This window comes from Sphaerodactylus townsendi, linkage group LG04, assembly GCF_021028975.2.
Source record: "Sphaerodactylus townsendi isolate TG3544 linkage group LG04, MPM_Stown_v2.3, whole genome shotgun sequence".
NCBI classification, from domain to species: Eukaryota; Metazoa; Chordata; class Lepidosauria; order Squamata; family Sphaerodactylidae; genus Sphaerodactylus; species Sphaerodactylus townsendi.
The window spans coordinates 75,771,869-75,796,810 of NC_059428.1; the positions used below are offsets into that span (position 1 = coordinate 75,771,869).

Below are 24,942 nucleotides of genomic sequence, written 5' to 3' on the forward strand. Positions count from 1 at the left end.
AACATGTATAAGAGTGCACTGTAAAGTAGCTATCAATTGCATGAGTACACAGTCCATTCTTTTAATAATAATAATAATAATAATAATAAAAAAGATTGCCCAGACTGAGTACAAACAAAGGCACAACTGGGTGGCCAAGATGATCCACTGGAATTTATGCAAGAATTACAACATTAGGACAGCTAAAAACTGGTGGGAACATTGTTCAGAAAAAGTCACCGAAAATGAGAAGGTCAAGATTTTGTGGGTTTTTCAAGTGCAAATGGACAAAATACACTGAACCTCACAGTGATCAAAGACAAGAAAGTTATTCTCCTATTTCTACCCATTCCCATGGGGCTCAGGGTGGCGAACAACCACTAAAAATATAAAAATACATTTAAGTCACAGTAAATTCAATAAACACAATAAAATACAATATACTAAAAGAACAACCCAGTAAGATGGTACCAAATACTCTTACTCTTGCCATCAGGCAGCCAACTATGGTGGAATCTAACCCAGCTGGTTTGATGGCAATGCCTGGTAGAGTAGCTCCGTCTTGCAGCACTGCGGATTATTCCTGAGCTTATTCCACCAGTTTATGGCCAGATGAGGCTAGGTAGAGGGCCTCACCATCCAGTGCAGGCAGACTGAAGTATGCCGGCCTCTCCCCCTAATCCACCAACAGATCTTCCGTCTTCACTGGATTCAGTTTCAACCTGCTCACTCTCAATCAACCAGCTACAGCCTCCAAACAATGCTGGAGAGCCTCAGGGGCCTAGGCCAGCCTGCCCACCATCGTAAGTATGAGTTGGGTGTAATCCGCATATTGGAGGCACCACAGTCCAAAACTCTGAACCAATTCAGCCAGGGGATGCATATAGATATTAAACAGCATTGGGGAGAGGATCTCCCCCTGCGACACTCCACAAACCATAGGATGCTACCCAGAGCTCTCCCTATGTCTTCTACTGTTATTAATTCTGTCTTGTTTTTTTTCCAATCCAGTCCACTATTGATCTCCTAAATTAATTCAGGTTTTCTTTACAGATCATCCAAATTAGAGAATTTTTTTAAAGGATTACTTATTACAGAAAACAAATATTTCACTAATTTGTATTCAAGGATTGCTATACTTTACCATGGGAGATTAGGATATGGATTTTGCTGGAATGTACAATATTAATCATGATTAGCTGTAGGTCATAGGTATGGAATACACAATTCTAGTTGAATACTTTTGTAATTAGCTGCTAATTAGTATCCTTTATTATCATGAATCATAAAAGATAAATTAACTTTCTATGGATTCTATTTCTTCCTTATTCTTTTCTTGTTATGTTCTGTTTATAGAAGCCATTATCTTGGTCACCCAAATTGTCTTGTCAAAAAATCTGAATTGTATAAAAAGACAAAGAAAAATAGGAGAGAGGGGGAAAGTATTACTTTAAAAATCTTTACATATTATCATGTCATCACCCCATTCCTGTAATATGTGTTTATACAAAATGCAATGTATTTGGAATTTCATATTTTCCATGGATGACATAATGTTTAGATTAAATTTTCTTTACAGAAACCACACATTCCACAAGTAATTGTGTTCAAGCTTTACTAAAATTAATGAAACCTGAACTGAAATTAAAGGAACTATGTTGATGTGGTATTTGTTTCCATTGTACAAAGATATATTCCAGAGAAATTCCCATAGGAATGTGCCTATTTTCTATTTTGTCAATTAGTATTTGAATTAGTATTTGTTTTCTTGTAAGCATATGAATGAAACACCCAATTTGACATATGGTTTTTCCTCCCATTTTTCTTTCAGTGGTTCTTCAGGTATGCAGTCTTGTCCTTTATCCAATCAAGTTCATCGAAACAGTCAATTTAAGAATATACCATGAGTTCAACTGGGGCTATGGCTTAGCTTGGGGTGCAACTATATTTTCATTTGGGGGTGCCATACTTTATTGCCTAAACCCTAAGAACTATGAAGACTACTACTGAAAGCAGCTGCTTAAAACAAATAAGAAGATGAATAAAACACGGATTGTCCTGTCTTTTGTAACTCAGTGTTTTTAGTACTTTTGTAGAGTATCAAGCAGTTCACTCTGTTGATTATCAACGTCTTACCTTTTGGCTACAGTTACTGCAAGTAGCTTTTTAACAACCCCTAAAAAGAACTGCAAAGATTACACCTGCTGATTAATCCATAGGCAAAGCTGTATGCTACTGCTATGTTACTGTTACTTTTTTTCAGCACAAGGCAGTAGGCTACAGCATCATGAAGAAACAAGCTGGAGTGAAAATTCAGTGCCTGAATTTGTTATAGTCTACAAGAGAATTGCTGGCATGAGAACAATGTAGAAGTATCTTTCAACAGTTTCAACAGTTCTTCTGGGCAATCAGCTCATACCATTTTAATTCCAAGATTGTTGCTGAAATAAAAATAATCCTTCACATGACAGATACGAAGAACAGTAACTATAAATTATTAATGACTCCCCTAAGATGTATATTAAACAGTTTCCTGACCCTATAAGTTTATGCACTGGCAGTCTACATTTTCCACCCAGCTGTGGTCTATCAGGAAGCAAAACATCTAATGCATTCTTCTAATTATGTGTTTGGACATGACATCTCAGCTGTAACCAAGAACTGGAAACAACATGGAGAGAGATACTGAATATGCTGTCTCCTTTGAGAAAATTAAGGAAGAAAAGAATACATGCATGAGCAATGTTTGTCCTGAGCATCTTTTGGTTACAGAATACTGCAGTAAAATTTCCATCCACAAGAAACCCAACTATTTTTATACAAAATATTTAATAGTATTAAATTGCTGCACAGAGGATAAACTAATGCTGATAATGGGAGGCAAAGAAGCAGAAGGTCTAAGTGAATCTAGATTTTCAAGAACAGTCTCTAGGTTCTGGGTGGGATTGAAATATTTTAATTTGTTTCTTTACATGTTGCTTGATTTAAAACCTGCTGTCAGCAAATACATTTTCAGAATGAGGTGACCCAATAGTGCTGCGCCATTGCAAAATTAGAAATCATGATATAATGTCAGTTGGACACAGGTGTTATGGCAGTGATACAGATAGTCATAAAAACCAGCATGGTTAATATCTTCGTTGTTATTTTTTTTAATGGAGCCATCTGTAATCATACAATGTCAAGATGGAATGGAAGAAGAATAGGTCTAATTCCAAAATAGCACTTTTGAGTCACAGGATGGTTTGTGATTAATCAGTTTCTGTCAACAAGTTCTACAGGAGGTCAAACCCACATTCATTCTAGGTGAGTTTCAAAGAAAAATGCCATTAGAGTTTCTCACTGGTAATGACAACCACAAAAATAAAGTATGCTTGCCATAGCTTGGAAGCTGTATTTGTAAAACATTTTAAAAAATTCAGTGAATGTCTCCTTTTCTATAGGGGACTATCAAGAGGCTACCTTTTAAAATTATGAAGTGTTCTCATTACAATATTTGGATTATTTTATACTATTCTTTTCCTCCATTAAATGTAATGGCTGGCAGTTATTTACATATATCAAGGCTTGGGTTTTTTTTCATATTTGGGTCTTGAAGAGACAGTGTAAAGTCTTCAAGGCCAAAGTTAATTTGGGGCAGAAATTTTAAATTCAATTTACAGTATATAATTTATTTTTGTTTACAATCAGCTTATTTGGGTATTTTTAATTACTTAAAATATTTTTATATAGTATATGCAGTTCTAATAGACGAAATTTAGAAATTATTTTTGTTATATGGAATTAAAATGTACCCTAGAATGGACTTACCTTGACAGCACAGTCCTTAAAACTTATATGTGCTGCTCTGCACTGTTATCTGTAATACTTTTACAGACTTTCTTAATTTTATGACCTCATCAAAATAATAGATGTTTAACTACCACAAATCACATTCAGAGAAAAGTAAACGGTATTCTCTAAACCATAAACCCATAAATACATTTATAACATGTCATTGCTGTCAAAGAAATATAGGTTTTTTTAATGATACAGTAAATCTGATTCGTGCGCAAAACCATATATATGGCAAGGATCATTTCCTCCCCCCCACCCCACATACACAGAAAGGTGCTAGGGATGTAACAACCCCATACATTCAGGATAAGGAGTGTCTGCCTATGGTGATTTTGCCATAGTGAATCTAGATGTCAAAAGGAGTCTGGAATTTATTAAAAAGACAATGACACCCCCTCATAGTAGTAGTGATAGGCCAGTATTCATATTTACAGAAAGATATTTTTAAATGTGATCATATAAATTAGGACTGGGTTATGCCACAACTTCAACCCGAACTTGTGACATAGCATCATTCTACTGTTTGCCCAGTGCTTAGTGGCCCATATTGCAGTGGTTGAGCTTATGTGTCATGCAGTGAAGGTTCCATGTTCCATCTTACAAAACCTCAATAAATAAATACCAGAAAGCAGTGCTTGGATGGGTTGGATGGGTTTGACTTCATACATAGCAGCTTTATGCAGACATAATAACCTTTCACCCCATGCCACTCCTTTAGTGTGGCTTTATCACTCATTAACTGAGCTAGGAAGCTAAAAGCAATGAAATCCAGCAGAAGTATAGACCTGATTCCTCTATCCTAGCAGACCACAAATTCCAGCAACCTTTCTCATTTGTTGCATCCATGCCATGGGCACCCATGGTTTAGGTATGTGGGAAAAAAACCTGATTTTCTTTGGTTAATTATAATACTGCAACTTCAGTTTGAAGGAAATTCAAACTACAACTGCTGAGTTCAGAGAGAATTTAATTATTCTGCAAGTTTGGGGCAAATTCTTTGGGTCATAGTCTTGACTTCTGTGGAAACTGCCCACTAGAGACACAAGTCATAATTTTCAGGAAAGAAGGCTTTCAGCCTGATCCTTTTCCCTGGTAAATAGGATTAGGATTGGGGTGCTGTGTGGTTTCCCGGCTGTATGGCCGTGTTCTAGCAGCATTCTCTCCTGATGTTTCGCCTGCATCTGTGGCTGGGATCTTCAGAGGATCTGATAGAGGATTAGGATTGTAGCCTTTGTGTTTCTCTATGTGGACCTATCACCAATCAGTTTGGCCAAAGCAATTATGACTAGTTACTTTCTTCGCATTATCATTTCTAGGTGACACAAGTTACAATCTTTGGGGCATTTTCCTGGAAATAAATCCCATACAGGACTTATTTTTAGGTATAACTCCATTAGATTGAAGCAGCACAGTGCTATCCCAAATGTACACCGTTCTAAGCTCATTGACCTGCCTGGGACTTTTCAATTTTTACAAATAGTTATCTTCTCTTTCATCAGGAGACGTTAGCTATACAATTATGAGGCATTTCATACAACAATGTCTGAACTGCCAGTAATGACACTTCCATTGGAAAAAAAAGTATAGTTCCAAATTCAGCCAAAACTGGTATTCATAGGACCAGCCTTATAGTAGTTTTATATTCCCTAATTCAAGAAACTCCTGTAGTATCCCAACATTCACTTAGTTGGTGATTAACCTTAAGGTGTCCCATGAAAGATTAATCTGGTACGTTTTTTCGTGACAAAAACCATATTGCCACAATATTCTTCTCCAGCTCCTCAATTATTTATTCTACTTACCTTTCCCATATTTCTAAAAGTATAAATCTTTCCAGCAAGCATAGGATTTTAGCACTGAATTACAAATCAGATATAAATCAAAGCAGAAATATTTAAGAGTATTAAACACTTCAGTGTTGGGTTGCATCTGTAAAGGATGCCTTTTAATATGTTATAACTGTATTGTATAATTATCACTTCTGTTGTATTTGACTTTATATCACAAGCAGGATGAATTCACATCACATATCTATTGTTTATCTCACAAATACACATAAACACACATGCCCATGCACAAATGTTATATATATTTATAGATAGATAGATAGCCATCTGACACCAGGGCTAGTGGTTTGTATTTTTAAAGCTTGAAAGTATCCTGTCCTGGTCTGACCAAGCACTTCTTGGATTTCTTGCACAATTGCATTTAGTTTTTGTAAGCTCAACATGTACATTTTAAAGACATAAATATAGAGAGATCTATGTGTTTGAAATATAAGTGATATATATATATATGGACTAGCATGTAAACTGTATATTATTAAACATGCAATGAGCTGACTGGTAAGTGAAGTTTAATCTTATGGCTAGCAATGTAATTTATTCAGACTGTATTTTTGTACAGAACAGTGCACACACTAACCTATTGCCTCTGTGTCCTCTATAAAGCCTAAAACTGTGCCTAGAGATTTCATTTTTGTCTCTTGATAATGAACCATGAAGAACTGATTCTTCATGCTGTAGATGCTATTAGTTTCTTTAATGTTTTTATAATTTATTTTTTTTTCTAAGTGTATGCCATGTTTTATGAAACTGTCCATCAAAATGTGGCTCAGTTTAGTCATGGAAAAAGGCATAAATGTACTTTTTTAAAAAGAAAAGAAAATCAAAACCAAGCAGATTTTCCCCCTTCAGTTTGTAGTTTTATTACCATTTCACAATTTTTGTAGCTTACATAAAGCTGTATGTGGAAAATGTAATCCAAATAATAAAAAATGCTGTTATATGAATGTAATCCACTTTTTTGATGTATGTATATATTCTCAATATGACTAGCAGTCTTATAAGTCACCTGTAATAAAAACAAGAGTGCGAAAGGGAAAGTGGTATCAAGCTAAACACTATAAGGCTGGAATCTGATTCTGTAGACATTCTTGGCAGTGTTCCTATTTATTGCACCACTGAGGCTGAACATGCATAAACTGCTTTTAGAGGCTGCCATTCTGGCACCAATGGAGTCTGCCCGCCAAACAGCAGAAAGTGCTAATTCATGCACAGAGTAACAGAAGCTAGCTATGATTAGTTTCCATTCTTTTATAACTGCAGTTCCTGCCACATCTTATTTATCTGACTTACTGATCATTAAATTAGTGACTGCCCAGACTCCTAGACTATGATATGTGAATTATTCTGGCATTTGGCATACATAACATAGTCTTGCATTTTATATGTTCCTATGTTTGCTGAAAAAAGAGGTGGCTCACAAAGTAATCACTGGACATCAAGCAATCTTTTGAAGTAGCAAGCCTTTGAAGAAGCAAGCCTTTATTGGCATAGACAACAGTAATAAAAAACAGATTAAAAAGCATATACAATACAGGTCGAAGGAAATCTACTGGTGTTTAGTAATTTCTAGGAGCATCATCAAGCAATCTGAGATTTAACAAGGCTTAATAATAATGAATTTGAGATTTGAATTTTCTGCTAATAATTGCAATCGTTATCGGGTGAGATTTCTACTGTGGATATGCTTACAGTTCAGTAAATTATAGATTTAAACAGTAATATGTTACAGCCTCAAAATCTTAAGCCTAATACCAATATTATTTCTTATTTTGCAGATAATAAATATTGATATGGTGCCTCCACAAAAGGGAAAAAAATCCACAGATTTAAAAAATAGGTCTCAAAAAGATGTGCATATTTCATTGGAGCCACTGGACTGACTGTTTAAGAACATAAGAAATATGGAATATTTCAATATGGAAATGTCAAAAGAAATTTTAAATTTATCTAACGAATTTCAAATTTAGCCAGTGCCAGAGCCACTGGGATAGCCTGTAAGAGTCTGGACTTCTCAAGGTTATTCTGACCCCCTTGATTGAATGTTCTCCTTTAATTTTTTTAAGTGTGTACTTTTACTTATGTACTTCCTTCCTTATTTATTTATTTAATTTGTTATTTAAACTTGTTATATTGCCCACCCCCGAAGGACTCTGGGTGGTTTACAGCATATACATACATCCAGATAAAACCCAATACATTATAAAACCAGTTAAAATCAATAAATTAACAAACAAAATACAAGAACAGTATAAAATTAGATGGCAGATAAAAGAAAAGCAAGCAATTGTGTAGTACACCATTCCATAAGAAGTAAATTTATACTCTGACTTACAGCATTCTGGTCAGAAAATCATAAAGTTGAAGGTATTTATTTCTCATAAATTTCTGTTAATACTTACAATTTAATTAATACTATACTATAATACTGTTAATTCAGTAACTTCAATTCACATATATAGCCTCTCTGATATGCAAAAGAAGACACACACGATATTGCCTGTGTTTGGTGATCTGGTTGCTCTGTTCAAATTTCCAGCTGCCCGCTGATATATCTATAATCCCCCTCCCCATAATCCCCCTTGTTACAGGCATAAATTTACTAGTTTTTGATAGACTAAGGGCTAGTGCATAAAGAAACCTGCTTACTGGCCGAAACACCAACAAGGAAACTTTAAAGAAAAAGCCATACCTCTTCTGAATATTTACAGTTAAAAGTTCAAAACCTGGCATGAAATATTCTCCATGAATTTGACAATACTTCTGGTGAATAAAGCTTTTGTTTGTTCCTTCCGAAGATCCTAGGAGACCACAAGCCAAGGTGAGGGACGAAGGAAAACCAAACTACCCTCACAGAGCTGAGGAGGAAGAGAAGCATTAAGATCTGAAGGTGGAATTATTTTTAGAAAAAGAATTGATTTATTGGATAAGAAATTCTTAAAGTTCATAGCTCCAGAAAGACTGTAGTATGGGGTTCATAATGATTTATCATAACAAATAGTTTGAACTGCATTATTATTCCTTCTAGAATTTTTCACTATGTTTCTTTTAATCAGCTTGAGGTAATTCCTGAGAATGCTACTGACCATGACTTAAGCAACCCGTTGATTTTAGAGAGAATAGGTCTTTATCTTAAAGGTAGAACATCAACTGCATTGATTCAGTAGCTCAAGTGTATGCATGCAACTTCTTCAGTGCAAAAGGGGCTCCAGGCAAGCAGAGAATGCTTTATTATTTTCTCTGAACTTAGAAATTCCATGTATTTAGGCAGGGATGAGAGGCTCTGCTCGAAAAAGGTACATAAATGTTTATCACTGCTTTAATGGAATCGTGACCCAAAGAAAACTTTTAAACTAAAAGGAGAAGAGCCCAGGTAGATGATGACAACAATAATACTAACAATAACAACAACAATAATGAAATAGAGAAAACTTTACTAATAGACTCTAGACTGTAAAAGAGGATAGGTAATCTTTTTCATGGTTCAGTTTTAAAATTGTTCTCTTTGGTTATTGTAATAGTTTCCAGACTTGGTTTTATTCAGATTCCTGTATTTCAATTTTGTAAAATGCTTATATAAAACATCAGTAACCATGCTTTCAATTTTAGTGAAAAAATAATGTAGATTTTAATAGCTTTCACAAGTAGTTGAAGTTTGAAAATTGGCATAGGGCTTAGTTCTCACAGAAAGAACTGAAATATTTAATTTGTAACACCTGGGCTTACATGCTGTTTGGTTTCTTATTATTTTGGGAATTATCTCTGGTTTTACAGACTGGAGAGCTCATGCTTTTTCCCCCCAATATATGCACTGGACAGCATTAGGTTTTCAACCCAACTGCTCCAAAATAATATCAGACTATAGACAGGAAATCATGTGCCTTCTCAATCAACACATTATGCAAAGATTTGTCTTTGTTCAGTGTGATGTTTTACAATTTTCATTCAAACATCTGCATTAACTCTCAGTTTTCAACAGCTATTCAACATGGTCTAGACAATTAAACCTAGTTGTACACTTCTGTGATTTGTGACCAATAGACAGATATTCTGGGTATTCTGTTAAAAAAGTCCAAAAGGAAACAGATAAGCAATCATGAAATAACACATTCTTCTATCCAGGGCTGCCAAGGGTGGGGACATGAACTAGGACGACAGCATACTAAAAACCCTGGGGAGCCATAGAATTGGGCCAGGTTATTTATCTGTTTTTTATAGAATGCTGAGGTTTGCATAAATCAAGCATAATCCAGGAGACATATTTTTCTGGGAGTCTGTGGTGGCACTTGGTAGTCCTGCCTCCATCTATTTTGTACACTAGCCTCACCTCCTCAATTTAACCTTTATTGTCACACGTTTCTGGTTCTTTGCTGCATTGAAATGATATCAATTGAATGCTCTGCTTAAATTTAAAATCACTGACATCTGTATCATTAGAACCTAATGCCAGTTCCAAATATTGAGGATCAGGCTGAAACCATCTTAGTAGGAGATGAGATCCTTAGGGTGATTATGTACCCCAAGTAAACAACATTCTTTAGTGAGTTTAAACATCATAAAGTACTAAGATACATTAGTGTCCTTAAATGAAGCATTTGAGGTATAGTATACATATATTCTGCAATTAATAATCAGCAAACAAACACACACACTAGAGGGTTTTTTTCTGGAACATTAGGTACCTGAAGATAATTAAATGAATCTTTTTAGCAAACTTAAAAAAAATTTCACACCTAGAAAGCTAATGATGTTTAGCTAATTAATTATAATACAGCCAAGCCAGCACTAAGATTTTCATTACGCTAACTGGGTTACATTTGGATTCTGACAACTGACATCAGTGAGAATAAAACTGTTGCTTCTACTGACTGCATTGCTCTTGGTAGTAGAACAGAAGTACAACACTTAACCAAAGCTGTATCCATAACCAATCCTATCTACAATTCTCAAAGCATAGTTTCTGTGACAGTCATTCTTCTGGAATTCTTAAGGTTCACACATTTTTTCACTCAGCCTAGCATATTAATTGTATGGCCCAAGCTAGGAAACAAAAGCTAAACTGTTCAGCTGAAAGCTAATGTGTGGTTTCTTCAAGCCAAGACTAACACCAATACAGAGAAAAATGGTGCTCTTTGTCAAAGTAGGACTGCAGCTGACCTTAAAGTTCAACAAACATAGCAAGCTCACGGCTGTTTGCCAATTTCACTAAACACAGAACACTTTTTTAAAGTAAAAGAGCCAGAGATATTTTTGCTAGCTGTGACTCTATAATTTGTAAAAATAAACTGTTACACTGATTGCTGAAATGGTCCTAGGATCTCAGAGGAGACACACTATAGAACCGTGAAATTCAACCTTTTACAGACATATGACTCAGCTTTAATCCCTAAGCAGAATGGGATCCACTTCACTGCAAACAGATGGCATTATAAGTATATGAGACTGGTGTCATGGCAAGGACTATGGATGAGTTGTTGATTGCAGGTACAAGCCAAGCACCTAGACGTGTACCATAGCAAGAATAAGCCAAGATCAAAGCTGCAGAGGAATCCTCCACTGCTGAATGACCGTGCCTTACAGTGCTGTTGCTCCTCTCAAGGTTGCCTGTTTAGACATACCAGTTGGTTCATCTTACCATGTAATTATCATGTTGTAATCAGTGGTGGGACTCAGCAGGTTCACACCACTTCGGCAGAACCAGTTGTTAAAATGGTGCTTGTAAACAACCAGTTATTAAGTTTTTTTGAATCCCACCACCGGAAGCAGTTGTTAAATTATTTGAATCCCATTGCTGGTTATAATCCTTTACAAATGTTAATTATATGCATATTTCTTGATCAGATGTTGTTACCCCACTTTACTATAATGTTATCTCTCATGGTTCATAATATGTAATAAACACATCCATCCCAGTCCTTTAGACCAAGACTCACACCTGACTGATTTACTGTAGATCTAAGGGGGTAGATTTAGAAAGAAAATTAAAGATCAGAAAAGAGCTATCATATTTTTATCACTGATCCACCATTTGGAACAAAACATCTCCTGTCATCTTTGAAATAATTATGGAAGTACAGGAGTCAAGGTAGGTTAAGCAGAGTATGTCTCTTCTTCAAATACCTGTCCATCTTCTTAGATACGAACTGAAACATAGAACTAGAGGAAATACGATAACAAAGGAAAAACTACCAACACTATTCAGTCAAATGTTAGCTCAGTGGTCTAAAAAGCTGAAGTCAAGAAAGAAATAATTCTCTTTGATAGAAATCCAAAGCAGTTCTACTCATAATCATAGTCAGATGTATTCAGTGAACTTTCTCCAAGGAACATGCCCCTAGGATAGAACTGAAATATGTAAGAAAAAGAAGAAATGGAGGCAGTAAGTCATCAACCAGAGCTAGCAAGCACATGTATCCTGACAACAAGAATAAGGAAGGGATAAGCTCATGTCCGTAGGAAGGGATAAGCTCATGTCATGCAAAGAGCAGCCAGCTGAAAAAGCAGCTTGGTGGGAACTACACTTCTCAGGAGACCTAGCGAATCCCAACTCCTGCAGAGGTCTCCTGGGAAATGTAGTTCCAACCAGGCTACGTTTTCAGCTGGCTGTTCTTTGCTCTGAATTATGGTAAGGGGGGGCTGCAGGGGATGGCAGGGGGAAGGGGTGAAGGGGGAGGGGTGTGGGGGCAATTTTTCACCCCTATAGTGCATGCTCAGGGCGTGGCACCCCCACCCTGCCCTATTGCAGCTATGCGACTGCAGAAAGTATTGAGGTTGGAAACCCCATGCTGCTCTTAACCCAAAAGTATAAAATCTATTTTCCTTTTCTGTCATGCACTCTAATTGCTACTGCACTGTCTCCAGGTGCTTTTAGTACAATAACAGAAAAGCTCAACTAAAAACCTTTCCAAGACAATTGTTTACTAGTGACATACAACAGATCTGCTAAAGGTCATGTGCTACCTCGGGCCACTGTTACCCGAAATAGAAAGTCTACACTTGAGTTGGGGGAATTAGCTGGCAAAAGAGAGCAAAAGGGGGTCAATATACCAGGGTAGTCTTGGTGAAAACTCTCAAATGAGTAGGCAGTTGTATAATTAAAATATGATTTTATTAAAGAATAAAACAAGTAAAACAAGTAAAAAGAAGATGTTTTAAGCAATGAACATACATACACAAAGCATATAAGTGCTAACTAAGAGAAAAGGGAGGAGGTTGGATAGCATTTCAGAAATGGGTGATATTTACCAGTCTCAAAGGGTCGTTTAGGGAAAGCAGTGCTAAAGAGGAAAACTATCAGCATTTCCAGGAGTAAAGAAAAAAGCCACAAGCTAGTGGGAGTGTGCACATGGATCCAGGATACACACATACACAAACACTATGAATGGCCAAAGGACCGATATTTATACCCTAAAATGCATTCTGAGGTGGTATGAGATAAGTCGGCAGCAATGCCAGAGACAAAGAATTGATTAGCTGTATCGGGGATCCAACAAAAAGCTGGATAGGCTTAATGCATTGTCAGGACTCAAGAGAATGCCTTGGTTATTTTCTTAAATACCAATTGATAGCTGGTGGGTGCAGATAGGATAAGTAACGGTCTGCTCAGAGGCCTGATTAAATCACCTTAGGGTGACACAATAGGAATTAGCTATCCCCAATGAACTACAGAACCAATCAGTCAAACAGACAAATATATGTGTTGCATACATATAATCAAAAACACATAGATGCAATATAGTGTAGCCGATAAAAGTAGGTGGATTCTGATTTGGAGAACTGGATTTGGTTCCCCACTCCCATACATGAAGCCTGCTGGGTGATCTTGGGCTAGTTTAAGTTCTCACAAAATTCTCTCAGTCCCACCTATTTCACAAGGTATCTTTAATGAGAAGGGGAAGGGAAGGTGATTGTAAGCCACTTTGAGACACCTTGTGCTTGAAAAAAGTGGTGTATAAATCCAAACTCTTCTTCACATCAAGCCTTAGCATTGCAACACTTTGTCACACATTTCATCATTATCATCAAATCCATCATGCCAAGTAGCATATCGGGCAATGAGTGTTTGCCAGCATTTTGGGTCTTGGGCAAGTGTTTCAGCAAGTGTCTGCCATCCTAAGCAAAATTACACCTTCAAACTCCATTTAAGTTAGAAGTGTGTTACTCTGCCTAGAATTACAGTTTTCCCAAAGTTGCATCCTCATAAGATGTTATTTAGTTGCTATGATACAAACCTTTACTGAAGTGATGATCTCTTAGGACTCACTTATAAATGCTACAAGTGGGGAAAAAACTGTCTATGTTTTGCAATCAACCAAAGCATGTGAAGCCATTTGACAGCGTACACATCCTTCATTCAAATACCCCAATGTTCTTCACAGTAATTGTTTTGTGAATGTGTATTAATACATAGTTCTGCTGTTTTTACTCTTATGTGCCTTTGGTTTTTAGAGCTCTAACATCTTTGCTGACTTACATATAATACATGAATGTAATTCTTTACTATCTCAATCTATTTAAAACCACATTCTTGTAGGTTTTTAGTGCTAGAAAATATAGAGATCATGTTCTTTATGGAACTACAATGGAGAAGAATCATTACTGCAGTATAGTGCAGTAATATCTTCTAATAATAACTAAGCAGCAGCATTCTGCATTATTGGTGTTGCTGAATAGACTGGGGGTTGCAGTGTAGAGTGTATTACAATAGCCTAGTCTCAGTATTACTATGGCATGGATCCAGGTGGCCAGATCAACCATATCAAGGCAGGGGGCCATCTTCGTGGCTATATTAGCCTAGTAGTTTTTGTTTTGCAGCTGCTAAATTAGCTTGCTTTTTATAGCAGTAATGCTATATCCAGTATAATCCCTAAGCTCTTGACAGAGTCAGTTAGCCAACCCTGATCAAAGGTGGGAATCACAATGTTCTTCAAGATCTCTGCCTTCCCAACAAGGATTACTTCTGTCTTTTCAGGATTTAGTTTCAATTTATTCATTTTGATTGTTTAACCACAGCAGACAGGAAGTGATTCAGGACTGCTACAACATCAACAGGAAATTTGGATAAGAATATACTGGATGTCATCAACTTACGGATCCAAAACTATGAATGACTTGTCCTAAAGTCTGTACATAGAGGTTAAATAGAATGGGTGATAAGACTGTACTCTGTGGAACCCCACAGTACATGTTCTATACAGATGGCAACTGGTCTTCAATGACAACCCTTTGAGTTTGGTCTGTGAGAAATAATTTGAACCATCCCAGAGCACATACATTGATATCTACTTCTGTCCTTAGCACGATGGAATATTTCACTTTATAATATAGGCTGCAGATAAGTCCACTAGAGCAACAAAGATGCACAGCATTTTTCTATGTTTAGATGGAAGTCACCAACCAAAAATCCCAGGACTGGATCATAGCTCTGGCCTGAAGGCCAAAGTGGAAAAGTTTCAGAGTTAGAGGTGGGCATATCTGTGTTCTAAATTTTCAGAGTGTTTAATTTGATAGTATACATATATATGTGTGAGTGTGTGTGTAAATGGCATTCTTCTATTTGGATATATTCAGTTCCCTTTTGATGTAGTCCAATATCCTATTCTTAACTAAACCTGGCATATAAACACACAATTCAAATTCAAAACATCTCCCATTCTTTTTTTTACATTTTTTTTTAAATAGAATCCTAATAGAATTTTTATGATTGAAAAGTGGTAAGGTTGGGGAGAAAGACCAATCTCTGTCAAGTCCTCTTTTGTTTTATTGATCTTTCATTCACACAGCTCCCACCAAGGTATGAAAAATGGGAAGAAGTTTCCCATCAGTACCAATACTTGAAACTGTCCAGTGCCTTTGCTATGCCTCAGCTGTTACCTCCATGGTTGAAGGGCTACCTTTATTAACAGATCAGCTAGAGAACTGAGCCTCTTGAAGAATGGTTGCAGGAGATTTCCAGTCTTCTTCTCCTAAATACTTGAACATATTATCTAATTTTACCTAGTCCATTAAATGTTCAGATGAGAAATACTAGCACACGTTTTCACAAATATGCTGCCACACTCCATTGATTTTTATCTCTACCAAACCCATACATTTGAGCCTCATATATACAAAGCTTTGGCAGTGAAGACGTTTAATCCTAAGTGAAGCTGTTCAAACATGTATTAATAGTCAATGAACAGGATTTCTTTCACTACATGACAGAAAGTTATCCCCACCAATTTCTTTTTAATTAAAGAGGTCACAAGCGCCTTTGTTTCTGTAAATGGTTGCCTCTCAGTCAACCTTGACCAGTTTTTAACAAGTCTCGCGACTTGCTGTTTAAAATTTACTACCATATTTTCTTGTGAATTTGCACTTAATTATGTAAAGATGACCCTCAGTGAGTTGAGGATGTTTAATCCCCTCCACCAAAAGCATTGTTTTAAATCAATTATAATAAATTATTACTTTTTTAAAGTCCCATTGGGTTGACCTATATTTGCCTAAGGAGATAAAAGCTGTGAGCCTACACATATATTTGGAAGTGCCAATGACAGAAATTGGATTTTCATTCAAGTCAATATGCATAAGAGTATAGTGTACTTTATCTTTGGGTGACTAAGCAATCTGTTGCTGCTTGCTCCTTTTTTGTCTTCATGACAGAGAAAGAAAGAGAGCAAGTCTAGTATAGGATTAGCCTCACATTCTGTGCTTTTATCATAATGAAATTTGTGAAAAAAAATGAGGTACAGGATGATAAAAGTGGTTTCATCATACGGAAAAAAAACCCACAAACAAGTATAGCCCTACAGTTAAATTGTGATGTTGGAAATCCTGCCTCATAGCTCATCCATCTGTCTGTACCTATTACATTTTCCTTTTACCTTCTCTTTGAGAAGCTCAGCATAGTATACATGATTTTCCTCTCTTCTGTTTTATTTCTACAACTATATTGTGAGGTAATGTAGACTGAGAGTTTTATAGCCCAATCCAGATTGGTAGGGGGGAAATCTGCTGCAGCTGGGAATGGAGTGGGGGAGACAGCACCATGCTACCTCCAACGGAGCTCTGACTGGTGCAGCACGCATCAGGGAGAAAACCTCCCACTACTGTTTGGAAAAGCTCCATTGGAACAAATTACTTAACACCACATGTTTCTGTGGCATAAGTCAGAGGGCTGTGCTGGGGTGTTCCTGCATTGAAAGCCCAGTAGAGGCTGACTAATGTAGGCTCCATCCCTGGGAATGTCCCCAGCCCACCCCCCACCCCCATTGCCCTAGCATGCTCTGGCAGTCAGCACAGCCTCTAAGCAGTGGGCCCATCTGGGTTTGGGGGTTGCACAGCTTTGTGATACCTGCCTGCCAGCGCATTTGTTCTCCTCATCTGTGTAGGTGCCCCTCATGCGAGTGGGGTGGGCAAATACATCAGCATGGACACATGCCATTCCTATGGTCCATTCTGTCCCCCATCTGGATTGGGCTGCCATAGGTCCAAATGTACACTGTGAGCTTCATAGAAAAGTGGGGATTTGAACCTAGATCTTTCCAGTCTTACTCTGACACTACATACACTGGCTTTCCACTCTACAAACTCAGCTTGCTGTAGTGTAAACCATAAACAGAGCAAGATGTCAACTATTTGGCATGCATCACAGAGACCTGGGTAAGTGAGCTGAGTGGATCAGTGCTCACCTAGCTGTTTTCCTCAGGGTATCTCATATAGCACCAGCAAAGACTTAAAGGGGGTGGGGGGTGGAGGTGGACATAGTCCATAGACAGACAACTGCTTTCACCAGACACCCCTCTGTTGCTGTTCCAGGTGTTGAGAATGTATTCCTTGTCTTGGGCCACAGAGACATAATGTGGAGTACTGTTGGTTTATTATTTACCCCACTGCCCAACAGGATCAGTGCTGTTTGTGCTGACCAAGGCACTCTTGTAGGTGATGTTGGAGGCTTTCTTCTACTGGAGGATTTCAGTGTTCATATCAACAGGGGTGCATACTATGCTCTAACCTGGCAGCAAAAAACAGAACAGTGAGGCTCAGTTGTGCCCAGGGCAAGGTGTACGCAACAGAACTGCTTATTATTTCACACTTTAGTAATCTATCTGCATCAGGAGATGGGATCAGTCTAGTGCACTGAAGGAAGATTTCTTCTAATCTATCCTTTCTCCCCATATTCCCATATGCAGCTTCTGGTGTCTATAATCTCCTCAAGTATGGCCCAGAAGGTGACTGCTTGTTAATGAGGCCAAGAAAGAACTGATTTTCTAAAGGACTAGGATTTTTGCTGTCCTGATAGCAAAATATTTGATTGTACTATTAAAATGTTCACAAGTGGTGTCAAAACATGTTGGGTAAACATTAAGGACTGGGAAGGGAGCACAGTACTGAATTATGGATGGATGAATTTCCTCCATGATCGAAAGGGGGCATTTCTTTTAAGTATCAAAAATCAGCATGGGGTTGTGGGGCGAACCGCACCCTCTGCTGTTCCTTATCTCTGAGTAGGCAAATTGTAAGATTCACTATCAGCAGTCAGACTACCAGAATTACCTGTTGTTCCTTGCCCATATCATGCTGAAAGTGGAAGAAACTGTAATCAATAGAGTTATGACCCAATAGTCCCCATGCCAGTGCCATCCCTCTTTTCCCTCTTCTTTTGTCTCATCTCCTTCCCTGCATAATCAGTAACATGAAGGATCAAACTTTGTATACTGAAATCCACTATCTAAGATCAACAGCCCCATCCAAACCCAGAGGCCTCACTGCCCTGCCACCTCCAATAGGGCTTTTTGGTGGCACAGGGAGTTTGGAAAGGTCCTGAAACTTTAATAAGCCCCAAAGGATTTAAAGGACATATGCTACTCAAAGGATGGTAAGTCTGAAGGCTGTGCAACAGTCCTAAACTCCAGGACAGAATTCCCTGCCCTCCCCACTGGCATACAATCAAGATGCCAGGGCAACCCAACCACAGCCTGGACTTCTGGGTTTGGTGGTGGTGGGACTGTTGCCAGGAACTATATGGCCAGAACTTTTGGGAAGTAGCTGGAGCCAGTGGTGGAGAACCAAGGGGGTGGTGTGGTTTGGGGGCGTGGTGGGGTTGCTCCTGGGCGTGGTGGGGTGTTCCAGGATGGGCGTGGGCGTGGCAGGGTGCAGTGGTATAATGCCAAAGAGTCCACCTTCCAAAGCAGCTATTTTTTCCACGTGAACTGATCTCTGTCACCGAGAGATCAGTTATAACCTCAGGAGATCTCCAGTTACCACCTGGAGATGGCAGCCCTAGTTCTTGAGATACATTGTAAAGTCTAACACTTGCAAGGCATGATTATTCAATAATGGCAAATGTAGGGCAATTGTTTCAGAATAGAGCCACTGTAACTCTTTTCTATAACTATTCATTCTTTTTGATGGATTTTGTAACTCTTTTGATATTTTATGATTTAAATATGAAGTTTATACCTTTTTCTATAAACAGCATTTTTCTGTACCATTTATGCACAGAATATGTATATAATATATAATGTTAGTCTATTAAGGAACACATAACTTTAAAACTAATAATATTTCACAGGAAAAATCCAGTCAAGTAAGCAAATAACACTACCCAAAAAAACCCTATTGAAATTGATTTGTTAGAAGCAACATCACCTGAGTACACAAAAGCTGATTTTATGGGCCAGGGTCACAGAGCAGGGTGGCTAGTTCACCATTCTTTCTTGATGATAGCAGCAGCAGCCTGACCCTGTAGCAGAAGAACTGGATCGTGGGGGGGGGGGGGTCGGTCAGAGCATATGAGGAGCAGAGAATGAGTGAAGCAGCAGTGGCTGTGGGCTGTCAGGTGGTCTGACAGGGCAGCAATAGCAGTGCTTGGTTGGCAGGGGCAGCCATGGAGAGCTGCTGGACCCATGCAGCTAGCAACACTAAGGCCCTTTCTGCACGGGCCATAAACGGTGCCCTGGAAATGGCAAAAACGCAGTCCCCAGGGAGCCATTTCAAGCGACAGGCGGCGCTGCGAAAACGCGAGGCAGCGGGCCTTTAATCTGGCTCCCCTCCCCCTCCCGCAGGGCGGCATCAGGCCACCTCCAAAAACCACTCTCCAGGAGGGAGGTTATTTGAAAAACAGCGCATTCCTGGTGGTGCGGTGCGAACGGCACCACCGGGAATGCGCTGTTTTCCCTGTCCCTCTCCCACTCACCTCGTCGCCATCGTCACCCTGCTGGCCTCCTAAGACCCTCCCTCGCTGTCCTCCGACCCCGCTTTTTGTTTTGTGGATTGGTGAAAGTGGAGAGGAACAAGAAAACCTGAAGAAAGTGAAATGCAAGTTGATTCCCTACACTTTCCCTGCAATGGCAGAGAAAAAGTTGCACTTTGAGAGTTTTCAGCAACTGTGGAGATAATCTGATCTGAAAGCATGCTGAGTTCCAAAGACAGGAAAAATGTGCGTTCAGAGAATCCTATCTGAAAGGAATTTGCACTCATTGCAAAGGAGACCACAAATGTATAAGTAACCTTTATCCATATTAAATAAATACTCCTAATGTACACAGTGTTTCACAGACTACCCAATTCTCCAGTCTAGATTTTGCATTATTTCTCTCATTCTACTTTGTGTTTATTTTCACTTTGTCTAGGTTCTCAATTTTCTTTCCAAACTTGCAGAGGTTGTTTACAGAGATTAGACCATTGAAAAAACCTCTATGTATTCTTTGCAATAAAGTGCTTTCTGTGGACAGCAAGAAATCTAGTAAATCTAGTAAGGACTACTTTGAATGAAGTCATGCAGCATTTAATGAAATAGATATTTAATTGTTTAAAAATCTGCCTGTGTGGTTTTTACTGGACACTTTGCTCAGACACATGAAGCTTCTCTTAAAGTCATTGTTTTCTATACTGGTGCTAAAAGAAGACCAATACAATCAAAAAGAACCTTGTCAGGTCAGGTCATGTTAGATGCAGTGAGGCTTTTCCGAGGAAAGCAGCAAATGACAAAGATTAGCTTGATCTCACTTTTGATTAACACCAAAAGAAGACACACAGTGAAGAGAAACATAGACATTTGGGAATATAGACATTTGGCAGAAATGAAAACAAAGTTACACTTTAGTTGGTGGAAGTGACAGACAGTACCTGTCATGTATAGTTTTGTGCATGTGTGGTACTTGAAATGTGACTATAAAAAGTCATTGGTGTGCACTGAGAAGATGTCAGGATGCTGAGAAGATGTCAGGATGCTGGACAATTTCATTGCCCAAAAAGCTGGAATGGGCAGAGATATTTATCATATTAACCCTGGCATATGGACATAGAGCACTGTTCATAGTAGATAGTTTGGAATCAGGTTCTATGCACCCTGGTTCTTATGTTCACATGAGAAATCTTAAACTTAGTGTTAGAAGGAACTGAGAGAATGAATCAGCATGTTTCTAGAAATGGTAGTGTGACAAATGGGTAATTCTGTTTTTTTTTATGCTCACCAACCAATCTTATTTTGATGTGAGAAAAGTCAGAACCAGCCAATCAGGGCCCTGAGATAGGTATGGGAACCATCAGATAGGTAGGAGTGCAGTTGGAGGAATCAAAGGAGCATGCTAACTGTCCTTTTCTCAGGTAAGGTTGGGAGTCCTACAGAACAGAATTAGTCCTATCTCATAGGCACTTCTGGGAGAAGCTGACTAAGTTTGCATGTTGGTCATGAAGAGTGCACACCATTTTTGTTTCTTTGTTAGAATGGAAAATTACAGCCCCATCCAAAAGGGGAGGGGAGAAACCTGCCACACTAGATGTGACTCCCACAAGAAACTGTCTTTGAAAAGTCATTATAAAATGACACGAAGGTCTGATTCTGCTTGTGTCAACAGCACAGTGCTCTTGTTTCCCCCAGCACCTGTTGAAGTGCCACAACAGCTGCAGGGAGGAGGGGGAGTTTCAGCAGCTCATAAGGTGCAGGGGAGTGAAGAGCATCTCAGCCTATCACACTATGGGTCTGTTCAGAATTGGGTCCTCGTGGCAATTTTAATATCTTTTAAATGGTGATGGTGTCCTTGCAGCAATCTGAAGAAAACCATCTTGACTAGTTTGTGAGTGTGGTTTTGCTCTGTTGCTGGGGTAAGTACCCTAGCAGACAGGTGAAACCACTGCTTTACAGCCACCACTGCCCTCCCCCCAGCAGTGGGATGTGGTATGGGATGCTACGGCAGTGTCCCTGCACCTCCTCCACCACCACCACATTGTGTGGGCAGGTGAGGTGTGGTACCGGTGGGAAAGCTGGCAATGGTTTGCTCCCTCCTGGCCTTAGGTGGTGTTGCACTGGTGGTCCACAATTCAGATTTAAGCCAGCCTTTGGGTTGGTGTACATCCGTTTCTGTTCACTGAGACTTATCAACAGCAGAGGCTGTTGCACTTTGCGAGCCTCCCCACACCACTGGGAAGCCTCTTTGGAAGTGGTGAGATGGAGGCTTCGAGTAGAGGGAAGCTATCTGTGAAGTTAAATACATTTTTAAAAAACGGTTGAAAATTTGTATTTTCTACCCTTATAAGGTGGGCTGGCAGTTTCTAGCTGGCTCTTTCTCATTCTCTGTAACAAATTATTTGGCAACAAAATTGTTCAAGTCAGGCCCTTTCCACACAGCAATTGTATAATAGGTTGCAGTCAGGATAAAGGAACCCATTTTCCTGTTTTCACATTCACATGCATTTGTGCAGGCAGCAATTGGAGCCCATGGAAACAATCTGGGTTGCTGTCACCCTTCATACCCTTCACACAGAGGGGCATCTATTTTTTAAATTACTTCCCACCCATGCATAGCTATGCAGGCACGCACAAATGAACCCCCACAGCCATGCTGATGTCTCACAATATGACCATCTGCATCTGCATAGCTATGCAGATTTAAGCCACAAATATTTTTTGGAAAGGAAAAGGGAGGTGAATACAATGCATCCTGCCCGGCCATTCACTTGCGAGTGGCTGCAACCAAGGATTTTTGAAAAAAGCTCACTAGTTCAGCGATTTTTTAAAAACCCGGTTTGCGAAAAATAACAATAGACAGACTTGTTTGGGGAGATAGGATCTGTGCAAAGTCCTCCCCCCCCCCCATGGGTTTATAAGTGTCTTACACCTGGGTTTATTGGCCCGTGCAGAAGGACACTCTCTCACACAACTACATTTGTATATAGTTTATTCCTGATCACCTAAGCTCTTTCTTTCCTTTTCAGGGAAAGAAGTAAGTTGTTTTCGTTTACATCAGATCTCCTTTCTGGTATGCAAGCAGACAAAGCTAGAATGAGTTCAATACTGAAGCAAGAGTCTCCACAGCATGCCTGAGGCAAATGCCTTAAAATAGATTTCATATTTACCTCACAGATGACTAACATCCCATGATTTTCTGAACACACTCAGACCAGAGTTTAAATAATTTTCTGACTTATCTGCTGTTTATTATTGCCTGTTGATGGGGCACAGTGGTGTGAGTGTCAGTCTCCAATATTCAACAAAATAATAGTGGCAATATATTAAATGGGGGTTTTTTCTGCCAAAACCGGAAAGGCTTTTAACATCCCTCTCACACATCTACAAAGAAATAATTATACCTATTCAAACTTATATGCAAAAAGATGTCACAAGGAGGAAATGCTAAAGAGAAAAGATGTTATGGAAAGATGGCTGCACATTTATTGCAATCTGGCCTATCTCTTGGCCACACTAGATGTGACTCCCACAAGGAACTGTCTTTTAAGAGTCATTTAAAAATGACATGAGGGCCTGATTCTGCTTGTGTCAACAGCACAGTGCTCTTGTTTCCCCCGGCACCTGTTGAAGTGCCACAACAGCTGCAGGGAGGAGGGGGAGTTTCAGCAGCTCATAAGGTGCAGGGGAGTGAGGAGCATCTCAGCCTATCACACTATGGGTCTGTTCAGAATTGGGTCCTCGTGGCAATTTTAATATCTTTTAAATGGTGATGGTGTCCTTGCAGCAGTCAGAAGAAAACCATCTTGTCTAGTTTGGTCCTTATAGATAATTTCCTAGAGATTAAACTGCTGAATCCCTCACCACAAGGAAATCTGGTGAAAATTCTCACAGTTTATGAAAAGGTTTTCAACTTCTTTTGCAAGCCGTGGTTTTACCAATGTAGAGTTCATGAGCATGATGTCATTGTGTTTCAGGAACTGACAACATTATTTGACACAGCTAGAGCTGCATAAGTCTTCATTTGGTGATATGTCAATCAGTGCTTACTTTTTATTGCCAAGTAAATTTCAGAATGGTCTGTAACCATGAGAGAAAGGATGGATTATAAGGCCTTTTTTCAGTGGAGCAAGAATGACAAAATCACAGCAAAAACAGCATTCCTTGATTCCTTGGGAGAAGATAAGTTATTGAAAGCAGACTTTCAAGGTTCTCATCAGGCAATCTTTTGGTGAATTGTTGGTAGTGAATCTCTAATTCTTTTTGGCAGATCTCTCACTCTTCTAGATGAATCTCCATCACGGCAGCAGCAACAAGGCATAGGAACAGACAGCAATAGTGTCCACACACTTTCATTATCATACTGTTCAGTGCTGTTATCACACCCTCCTATTCCAGTTTTTTGTTGTCATGCATGTGTAATAATTGCTGCATACCATTTTGAAAACAGAGGTGTAATTTCATTCCTTTCCTCCCTAGTAGGGATGGAAGCAGAGTCCACATAGAAAGTCACCCTCACAGTCACTCTACAAATTCATCTTTGAACCCAACAAAAGCAAGGTTTTTTTCTCTCCTTCTTAAAGGGGAAAGCTCCGGGAATGGCATGAATCATGCTTGGAATGAACACAATGTCATGTGGGCATTCCCCTTCAATGCAGAGGCTTCCTATTTTCCATGCAGAAAATCCCTGTAAGAAGCTATCACTGTCCCTATTCTATTTGCCACAATGGACTGCTGTGAGGCGGAATTTTTAGAATGGTCCCCATTACAAACGTGGCAAGGAACAGATTAAATTTAATTATTACCTTCAGAGTGTTCTAGCTGTGTCAAAGCCTTGATCTTACAAATGATTAAAAATAAGCAAACTTAATTGCTAGACTTATATTTTCATTTAAGTGTTTGATCTTAAGAATTATTCTGCTGGGTTTAGCAAAATTAATGGTATATTTTTGTTAACCAATAGATTGGACAAATTATAAAAATAAAATGAAATTTTATTGTTTTCAAAATGTCCATTTATAAAGAGGAGTAATTATCATTTTGATGGCTGGCTCAAAGTTCCAAAAAGGTTAAGAAATACAAATACTGCTCTACGTAAAGATTAGTTTTACA

At 38.7% G+C, this 24,942-nt stretch overlaps 1 protein-coding gene across 1 annotated transcript in view; it reads left to right on the top strand.

The window, feature by feature from the left end:
* The window catches only part of TMEM47 (transmembrane protein 47), a 51,523-nt gene extending 44,911 nt beyond the window's left edge, over nucleotides 1–6,612 (top strand). The window contains exon 3 of the mRNA XM_048493554.1: nucleotides 1,811–6,612. Within this exon, the coding sequence (XP_048349511.1) occupies nucleotides 1,811–1,989 (179 nt within the window). The 3' untranslated portion in view covers nucleotides 1,990–6,612. The remainder of the gene's footprint in view (nucleotides 1–1,810) is intronic.
* Nucleotides 6,613–24,942: the final 18,330 nt, after the last annotated feature.